At 38.8% G+C, this 10,926-nt stretch overlaps 1 protein-coding gene across 3 annotated transcripts in view; it reads right to left on the bottom strand.

Moving 5' to 3' along the window:
* VPS45 (vacuolar protein sorting 45 homolog) overlaps nucleotides 1–10,216 on the bottom strand; it is a 69,056-nt gene extending 58,840 nt beyond the window's left edge. For 2 of the 3 annotated variants that reach the window (XM_022564304.3, XM_022564305.3), the window contains exons 1-3: nucleotides 9,470–10,216; nucleotides 8,668–8,802; nucleotides 442–502 (exon numbers count right to left, since the gene is read on the bottom strand). In XM_022564304.3, the coding sequence (XP_022420012.1) occupies nucleotides 442–502; nucleotides 8,668–8,802; nucleotides 9,470–9,562 (289 nt within the window). In that variant the 5' untranslated portion in view covers nucleotides 9,563–10,216. The remainder of the gene's footprint in view (nucleotides 1–441; nucleotides 503–8,667; nucleotides 8,803–9,469) is intronic. The other variant, XM_022564303.3, reaches the window with a different exon arrangement.
* Nucleotides 10,217–10,926: the final 710 nt, after the last annotated feature.

The following is a 10,926-nucleotide window of genomic DNA, read 5'->3' on the forward strand; positions in this document are numbered from 1 at the left end:
ATCTGGTATGTAAAGTAAATCTCTGCTTTTCCAACAAACTCAAGTATATCCTCCCTCCAAATAAATAAATCAGCTTCTATGCCTCCGTTCATAAAAGTGTAAAATAGAAATAAGTATACATACTTTTTTGGCAAAGGTAGAATGTGAAAGTTGACTACTTACAACTTTTGACTTATAAAGAAACTTGAAGGGCAAAGTAAAACTTAACAAAAAATTTGTTTTTAACCTAAGCAGTCTATGATGAGTGGAAGTAACATTTAGCTCTCAGAAACAGAATGTTGCTCCAACACTTTTAACACTTTTAATACTTTGAAATGACAAAAAAACTCACCAGGCTCTTTCAGTGATGGATTCAATTAACTTACTGATGATATGAAGTACCCAAGAACATATTAGCTAGGATTTAGTTACATAATTGAACAGGTGAAATAACATACTTACAAATAAAATATATACTGTATTTGGGTCTTCGGAGCTCCTGAATCAGATAATCCACATTCTCCTAGAAAAGAAAAGAACAAACAAATAAAATATGAGAACTGCTTAAGTGAAAAAGTAATAAATACATATCATCCACTGATTTATTTAAGTATTTACTGAGTGCCTACTGTGTGCTGAGGTCTAGATTAAGTGTGCGTATGTTGGGAGGGGTGAGGGCTGGGGATAAAAAAGAGCCACAATGAATACAATGATCAGGAATCATATGTAACATTAACTAGCTGCATTGCCTTGGCCAAATTAAGATTAAAAAATATAAAGGACATAGATGCTGAAATACAACATAAAATAGATAATAATTCTGCAAATTTGCCTCAAGCTGTTTGTTTATAAATTTTATTCATCTGATCAAAATTCTTATGTGGAACATCAAAATGTGTCTAGTCCTTTAAAAACCAACATTCAAGAGAAAATATAGTTAAATATATTCACTTGGGCTTTTAACTAATTGGGACCAGAGGCTGCAGAACTGCAATATTTGTGAAGTATTTGCAAACAGTAGGCTAAGACCTTTTGCATAATTACATTATTTAAAAATAAAACATGAAATTTAGAACTAAAAGTTGATTTTCAAATGGTCAAAACATAATAATTCCAATTACATACGATCATAATGCAGATCTTATCTACATTTGATACTGTAACATATGGTTAAATTTCAGTATAAAGTTGATCCCCAAATTATATGATATAAAATATCATTTTTGAATGTTAAAAAACCATACATTTCCTTACAAAATTAAAAGTAACGTAAGCAATACATATTGCTTGTTAAATGGGAAAAAGACTTTAAAAACTGTCATTTAGATTTAAAAAACACATTAAAAATTAACTTTATAATGTAATCTTAAGGAAAAATTGTTTTTGACAACACATTTTGAGTTTGGGAGAACATACATATGGCACTGAAAGAGCTTCTCCAATAAAAAATGTTAGGAAATGATAGACTGATAATCTCTAAGATCCCTCCCAGAGCCAAAATTTCATGACTAATATGAAACAACTGGAAACTACTGTATCAAAGAATTAATTGATGTATTAATTCAGGAACTATTTATTGAGTATCCATTATGTGGCAGGCATTGGGGACATAACAGTGTGAAAATATGCTCTCCTGGAGCTTACTGCTGGTAGGTGAGACATATTAATTAATCACACAAACCATATGAGACTTCAACCATGACAAGTAATAGGGAGAAGAAGATGGTGCTATAAGTGTTTATGAGAGGGGAGTTTGAACTGGTCAGCAAAGCCAGGAAAGATTTTCTTGAGGGAGTGAAAACGTTCCAGGCAAAGAGAAGAACCTGTGCAAAGGTCCTGCGGCATGACGGAATACAGTGGACTGAAAGGTTAGTGTGGCTAAGAGCAAAAGGGGAATGGTTTGAAATGAGGCTATAGAAATAGTAGGAACTAGACCATACAGGGCCTTGCAGGCCACACTTAATGGAGTTTTGTCTTTATCATAAAAGCAATGAGCAAACATTCAAGGATTTCAAGCGTGGTGACATGGTCAGATTTGTAAATTGGAGAGTAGATAATGTACAAGCACTGGAGTTAAGAACATGAATATAAAACAAGAGAACATACAAAATAAGATTGAAATAGTAAAGGATTTTTAAAGGAGGACTCAAGTTAGATTTAGAAGATGATGGCTGAAAACTGACAGAAGGCTAAAGAATCTTTAATCAGGGGAAGAGAACAAACAGAGGACAGGAATGAGCATGTAAAGGGATCATAAAAAGGCCAATGTGGCTGCAGTGGAGGAGCAGAGGTAGGACATAGGAGGTTGAATACATAAGGGCAGACCAGACCAGCTACAGGAGGGCTCTGAGGGCTACTAAATACAAATTTAATCATCGAAGTAAAATTGAGCCATTAAAGGTTCCTGAGCATAGATGTGAATAAAATGATAAAGACTCAAAACACTGATATAAGTATGTAAGATCAAATGGCAATAGTGGCCCTGAACCAAGATGGTGGAGTAGAAGGACGTGCTCTCACTCCCCCTTGCGAGAACACCAAAATCACAACTAGCTGCTGGACAATCATCGACAGAAAGACACGGGAACTCACCAAAAAAGATACCCCACATCCAAAGACAAAGGAGAAGCCACAATGAGACGGTAGGAGGAGCACAATCACAGTAAAATCAAATCCCATAACTGCTGGGTGGGTAACTCACAGACTGGAGAACACTTATACCATAGATGTCCACCCACTAGAATGAAGGTTCTAAGCCCCACATCAGGCTTCCCAACCTGGGGGTCTGGCAACGGGAGGAGGAATTCCTAGAGAATCAGACTTTGAAGCCTAGCGGGATTTGATTGCAGGACTTTGACAGGACTGGGGGAAACAGAGGCTCCACTCTTGGAGGGCACACACAAAGTAGTGTGTGCAGTGGGATCCAGGGGAAGGAGCAGTGACCCCAGGGGAGACTGAACCAGACCTACCTGCTAGTGTGGGAGGGTCTCCTGTAGAGGCAGAGGGTAGCTGTGGCTCACCATGGGGGCAAGGACACTGGCAGCAGAAGTTCTGGGAAGTACTCCTTAGCGTGAGCCCTCCCAGAGTCTGTCATTAGCCCCACCAAAGAGCCCAGGTAGGCATCAGTGTTGGGTTGCCTCAGGCCAAACAACCAACAGGGAGGGAACCCAGCCCCACCCATCAGCAGACAAGCAGATTAAAGTTGTACTGAGCTCTGCGCACTAGAGAAATGGTCAGCTCTACCCACCACCAGTCCCTCCCATCAGGAAACTTGCACAAGCCTCTTAGACAGCCTCATCCACCAGAGGGCAGACAGCAGAAGCAAGAACTACAGTCCTGCAGCCTGTGGAACAAAAACCACATTCACAGAAAGAAAGACAAGATGAAAAGGTAGAGGGCTATGTACCAAATGAAGGAACAAGATAAAAGCCCAGAAAAACAACTAAATGAAGTGGAGACAGGCAACCTTCCAGAAAAAGAATTCAGAATAATGATCGTGAAGATGATCCAGGACCTCGGAAAAGAATGGAGGCAAAGATCAAGAAGATGCAAGAAATGTTTAAAAAAGACCTAGAAGAATTAAAGAACAAAGAAACAGAGATGAACAATACAATAACTGAAATGAAAACTATACTAGAAGGAATCAATAGCAGAATAATTGAGGCAGAAGAATGGGTAAGTGACCTGGAAGACAGAATGGTGGAATTCACTGCTGCAGAACAGAAGAAAAAAGAATGAAAAGAAATGAAGACAGCCTAAGAGATCTCTGGGACAACATTAAACACAACAACATTCGCATTATAGGGGTCCCAGAAGGAGAAGAGAGAGAGAAAGGACCCAAGAAAATATTTGAAGAGATTATTGTTGAAAACTTCCCTAACATGGGAAAGGAAATAGCCACCCAAGTCCAGGAAGTGCAGCGAGTCCCGTACAGGATAAACCCAAGGAGAAACACGCCGAGACACATAGTAAACAAATTGGCAAAAATTAAAGACAAAGAAAAATTATTGAAAGCAGCAAGGGAAAAACTACAAATAACATACAAGGAGACTCCCATAAGGTTAACAGCTGATTTCTCAGCAGAAACTCTACAAGCCAGAAGGGAGTGGCATTATATACTTAAAGTGATGAAAGGGAAGAACCTACAACCAAGATTACTCTACCCAGCAAGGATCTAATTCAGATTCGATGGAGAAATCAAAAGCTTTACAGACAAGCAAAAGCTAAGAGAACTCAGCACCACCAAACCAGCTATACAACATATGCAAAAGGAAATTCTCTAAGTGGGAAACACAAGAGAAGAAAAGGACCTACAAAAACAAACCCAAAACAATTAAGAAAATGGTCATAGGAACATACATATCAATAATTACCTTAAAAGTGAATGGATTAAACGCTCCAACCAAAAGACACAGGCTTGCTGAATGGATACAAAAACAAGACCCATATGTATGCTGTCTACAAGAGACCCACTTCAGACCTAGGGACACATACAGATTGAAAGTGAGGGGATGAAAAAAGATATTCCATGCAAATGGAAATCAAAAGAAAGCTGGAGTAGCAGTACTCATACCAGATAAAATAGACTTTAAAATAAAGAATGTTACAAGAGACAAGGAAGGACACTACATAATGATCAAGGGATCAATCCAAGAAGAAGATATACCAATTATAAATATATATGCACCCAACATAGGAGCACCTCAATACATAAGGCAACTGCTAGCAGCTCTAAAAGAGGAAATCAACAGTAACACAATAATAGTGGGGGACTTTAACACCTCACTTACACCAATGGACAGATCATCCAAAATGAAAATAAATAAGGAAACACAAGCTTTAAATGACACAATAGACCAGATAGATTTAATTGATATTTATAGGACATTCCATCCAAAAACAGCAGATTACACTTTCTTCTCAAGTGCGCACAGAACATTCTCCAGGATAGATCACATCTTGGGTCACAAATCAAGCCTCAGTAAACTTAAGTAAACTGAAATCATATCAAGCATCTTTTCTGACTCCAATGCTATGAGATTAGAAATGAATTACAGGGAAAAAAAGGTAAAAAAACACAAACACATGGAGGCTAAACAATACGTTACTAAATAACCAAGAGATCATTGAAGAAATCAAAGAGGAAATCAAAAAATACCTAGAGACAAATGACAATGAAAACACGATGATCCAAAACGTATGCAATGCAGCAGAAGCAGTTCTAAGAGGAAAGTTTATAGCTATACAAACCTACCTCAAGAAACAGGAAAAATCTCAAATAAACAATCTAACCTTACATCTAAAGGCACTAGAGAAAGAAGAACAAACAAAACCCAAAGTTAGCAGAAGGAAAGAAATCATAAAGATCAGAGCAGAAATAAATGAAATAGAAACAAAGAAAACAATAGCAAAGATCAATATAACTAAAAGCTGGTTCTTTGAGAAGATAAACAAAATTGATAAACCATTAGCCAGACTCATCAAGAAAAAGAGGGAGAGGACTCAAATCAATAAACTTAGAAATGAAAAAGGAGAAGTTACAACAGACACCACAGAAATACAAAGCATCCTAAGAGACTACTACAAGCAACTCCATGCCAACAAAATGGACAACCTGAAAGAAATGGACAAATTCTTAGAAAGGTATAACCTTCCAAGACTGAACGAGGAAGAAATAGAAAATATGAACAGACCAATCACAAGTAGTGAAATTGAAACTGTGATTAAAAATCTTCCAACAAACAAAAGTCCAGGATCAGATGGCTTCACAGGTGAATTCTATCAAACATTTAGAGATGAGCTAACAACCATCCTTCTCAAACTCTTCCAAAAAATTGCAGAGGAAGGAACACTCCCAAACTCATTCTATGAGGTCACCATCACCCTGATACCAAAACCAGACAAAGATACTACAAAAAAAGAAAATTACAGATCAATATCACTGATGAATATAGATGCAAAAATCCTCAACAAAATACTAGCAAACAGAATCCAACAACACATTAAAAGGATCATATACCATGATCAAGTGGGATTTATCCCAGGGATGCAAGGATTCTTCAATATATGCAAATCAATCAATGTGATACACCATATTAACAAATTGAAGAATAAAAACCATATGATCATCTCAATAGAGGCAGAAAAAGCTTTTGACAAAATTCAACACCCATTTATGTTAAAAACTCTCCAGAAAGTGGGTATAGAGGGAACCTAACTCAACATAATAAAGGCCATATATGACAAACCCACAGCAAACATCGTTCTCAATGGTCAAAAACTGAAAGCATTTCCTCTAAAATCAGGAACAAGACAAGGATGTCCACTCTCACCACTATCATTCAACATAGTTTTGGAAGTCCTAGCCATGGCAATCAGAGAAGAAAAAGAAACAAAAGGAATACAAATTGGAAACGAAGAAGTAAAACTGTCACTGTTTCCAGATGACATGATACTATACATAGAGAATCCTAAAGATGCCACCAGAAAACTAGTAGAGCTAATCAATGAATCTGGTAAAGTTGCAGGATACAAAATTAATGCACAGAAATCTCTTGCATTCCTATACACTGATGATGCAAAATCTGAAAGAGAAATTAAGGAAACACTCCCATTTACCACTGCAACAAAAAGAATAAAATACCTAGGAATAAACCTACCTAGGGAGACAAAAGACCTGTATGCAGAAAACTATAAGACACTGATGAAAGAAATTAAACATGATACCAACAGATGGAGAGATATACCATGTTCTTGGATTGGAAGAATCAATACTGTAAAAATTACTATACTACCCAAAGCAATCTACAGATTCAATCTCTATCAAATTACCAATGGCATTTTTTATGGAACTAGAACAAAAAATCTTAAAATTTGTATGGAGACGCAAAAGACCGCAAATAGACAAAGCAGTCTTAAGGGAAAAAAATGGAGCTGGAGGAATCACACTCCCTGACTTCAGACCATACGACAAAGCTACAGTAATCAAGACAATATGGTACTGGCACAAAAACAGAAACATATATCAATGGAACAAGATAGAAAGCCCAGAGATAAACCCACGCACATATGGTCAACAAATCTATGACAAAGGAGGCAAGGATATACAATGGAGAAAAGACAGTCTCTTCAATAAGTGGTGCTGGGAAAACTGGACAGCTACATGTAAAAGAATGAAATTAGAACACTCCCTAACACCATACACAAAAATAAACTCAAAATGGATTAGAGACCTAAATGTAAGACTGGACACTATAAAACTCTTAGAGGAAAACATAGGAAGAACACTCTTTGACATAAATCACAGCAAGATCTTTTTTGATCCACCTCCTAGAGTAATGGAAATAAAAACAAAAATAAATAAATGGGACCTAATGAAACTTCAAAGCTTTTGCACGGCAAAGGAAACCATAAAGAAGACGAAAAGACAACCCTCAGAATGGGAGAAAATATTTGCAAACGAATCAATGGACAAAGGATTAATCTCCAAAATATATTAACAGCTCATGCAGCTCAATGTTAAAAAAACAAACAACCCAATCCAAAAATGGGCAAAAGTCCTAAATAGACATTTCTCCAAAGAAGACATACAGATGGCCAAGAAGCACGTGAAAAGCTGCTCAACAACACTAATCATTAGAGAAATGCAAATCAAAAGTACAATGAGGTATCACCTCACACCAGTTAGAATGGGCATCATCAGAAAATCTACAAACAACAAATGCTGGAGAGGGTGTGGAGAAAAAGGAACCTTCTTGCACTGTTGGTGGGAATGTAAACTGATACAGCCACTATGGAGAACAGTATGGAGGTTCCTTAAAAAACTAAAAATAGAATTACCATATGATCCAGCAATCCCACTACTGGGCATATACCCAGAGAAAACCATAATTCAAAAAGACACATGCACCCCAATGTTCATTGCAGCACTATTTACAATAGCCAGGTCACAGAAGCAACCTAAATGCCCATCGACAGACAAATGGATAAAGAAGATGTGGTACATATATACAATGGCATATTACTCAGCCATGAAAAGGAATGAAATTGGGTCATTTGTTGAGACATGGATGGATCTAGAGACTGTCATACAGAGTGAAGTAAGTCAGAAAGAGAAAAACAAATTGCGTATATTAATGCATATATGTGGAGCCTAGAAAAATGGTACAGATGAACCAGTTTGCAGGGCAAAAATAGAGACACAGATGTAGAGAACAAATGTATGGACACCAAGGGGGGAAAGCCGTGGGGGGTGGGGGTGGGGGTGTGATGAATTGGGCGATTGGGATTGACATGTATACACTGATGTGTATAAAACTGATGACTAATAAGAACCTGCTGTATAAAAAAATAAAATTCAAAAATTTAAAAATAAATAAATAAATAAATGGCAATGGTGTTCAGTGTGACAGGTATGGAGGTTAATCCAGGAATAAAGTGATGTGGGTCTCTGCTGGGATAGTTAGTGGCTTTGGAAGTAGCTGAGAACCTTAAAGACACCTTGAAGGAAAAACTGGCTGTAAGCAGTGACTGAGATGTGGAAAGGAGGAGAGTCATGGTTATAACTCTGATAAACCAGGATAATTATGATGCCACAAATGATAATATAAATTTACTTTGCCTTAATAATACTTCCAGATCATAGTGTGCTGTATTTGCCTAAGCAGACGGCAGCTGTTTATGTAGTACCTTTGTAGGTCGAAGAAAACAAATTGCTTTCAGGTGTTTCATGATCTCTCGATTTTGAGAATCAATGCGTTCAAAAAGGTACACTTCCTTCTGGAGAATTTCCGATTGTGTGTATACCATACTCACTATGCCGGTCTGTAAAGAAAAAGAATTAACTAATATTATGCTAGTCCAGAATAATAAAAACAAGCAGCCATACCTAACCCTTAAAATCTTTTTTTTATTAACACTACTTAGTTGGATAACTTAAATACTAACATATGTAATAACATTTACTGAGCATCTAAAATAATAAGTAATGTACCAAAATGAAACGTTCTTTCTGAACACGAACAACCCATAAATTTCCCATCACCTTAAAGAGTTCTTTTTTTAAATTTTGTGACCAATAAATTATAACCTGTCACCTCAGTTTGAGCCCTGACAGCTTTCCTTTAAAAACATAACGCTGAAAAAAAAAATAAAAAATAAAAAATAAATAAAAACATAACGCTGAGTGGAAATAACAGGACCATCCCAAAGTCCTCCGAGTGCGCTGTCTTATATATTATTTCTTGGCAGAGGCATTTAAAGAACGATTTCTGATTTCAATAAATTGTTCTGGGTACAAGAACCTCTGGCAGTGGTTAGAGCCATTCAGACTCAAAACCTTCTAGGCAGCTTTACACAATCTTTCAGTTGCACACTGAACTGACCCTCACTTATAAATCTTTAATTAAATACTATATCCTACAGTGGAATGGGACCAGCTATTGCAAGGGAGGAGGGTTCCCTCACAAACACTGAGCAAAAGCAAACTCACCGTCTCTTTATCCATGAGAAGTACTTTCATGCCCGGTCCGCTGTCCTCTATCATTTTGGAAATGTACTGCTTCACAGCAAAAACCACGTTCATGGTGGCGAATTGACAGGTTAGCACTATAGCTCTTCCCGCCCCCCCGTTTCTCTTGCTAAATTAACCCCCGGCCTCTTGTCCGGATCTCAGCAGCTTCCTCCCCGCCAGGCTTTGGCTTCCGGAAGTCCGGTCAGCTGTGTCCTGGGAGTTGTAGTTTCGCTACGCGGTTCGGACAACCAGCCTCCCGGCTGCTTGGAAGAATTCGGCTGAGACACCCTAGGCCGCTACGCCCGGACTCGATTCTCGACCCACCTCTAGCCCGGAGGTGTTTGAGGCCCGGACGCTCAGATCTTTCCTGGCCCTTGGCCCGGGGTCCGGGCCGCGGCCTGACGCCCCTCCTGCTGTCTTGGGGAGAGGGTGGCGCCTCGCGGTGTGGAGGAACTTGGCATAATGCTGGCTCGGAGGCAAGAACAGCAGAGCTTGGCCGTGGTCGCTATTTGCCATTAAAGCTTTCTTGGGTGGCAGTGAAGGATGGAGGGAAGGAAGATGGCCTTGTGTTCCCGGCAGATGCTAGGGACTCGGAGGGACGGCATTTGGTAAATCTCAAGCGGTATTTGCTAAATAGTGGCCGAGATTCGTCTTCCCCGCCTTATTTGTGTCATTAACAAGGGGAGGACACAGTTCGGGCAAAGTGAGGCCCTAATTGCTTTTCCGAAGACTGAGGGGTATCGGAAATTGAACAAATACTTATTGAACGAATAAACAGGGAACGCCCTTTAGGAATGTTCTGGGAGAGGCCTCGGATCTCCCAGGAGGGCCTGGAGGTGGGGTCTGCCGCCGGAACTGGCAGGCCGCGGGTCCAGCGGAGCCCGGAACCACCCAGTTTTCGGCTCCCTGGGCGTTTGGACTCCGTTGGTTTCAACTCTCCCAGGTTGCTGGGGACTTGCGATGCTGAAACAGCGGCAGGAGAAGAGTTAACAGGGTCAAAAATGGGTAGGGGACATGTACTGGGTGGGGCTAAAGCAAAGTAGCGCGGGGATTTTAAGGAAAAACTCAAAATTTTAATTTAAGAAACGACAAAAACTTAGCAACAAAATGAATCTTAAAGCCATCAACTTCCACATGTCTGCATTTGTGTTTATACCCCGCAGGTCTTCTCTCCATTATGCCATTTCTCGAAAAGGATGGTAAATGTTAGTTTTCTGCACCTTTGCGTTGGGGAATTGTAAAATTAGGAAGACAACAAGAAACAACTGCAAGAAATCAGTGACTTTAATTGCTTGTAAATATTTCTACCCAAAAAATGACCAGTGTTTGTTGTGTTCACAGTTTAATCAATAGGTTTAGCATTACCAAATCAATTTTCTTTCATTACATTGTATGAAGTTTACGTTAAAACTAGACCTAGAGCACGTCAACAGGAA

The sequence above is a fragment of the Delphinapterus leucas genome, chromosome 1, assembly GCF_059928025.1.
Source record: "Delphinapterus leucas isolate spDelLeu-1000000601 "Yukka" chromosome 1, BTC_Dleu_Yukka2, whole genome shotgun sequence".
Lineage (NCBI taxonomy): Eukaryota > Metazoa > Chordata > Mammalia > Artiodactyla > Monodontidae > Delphinapterus > Delphinapterus leucas.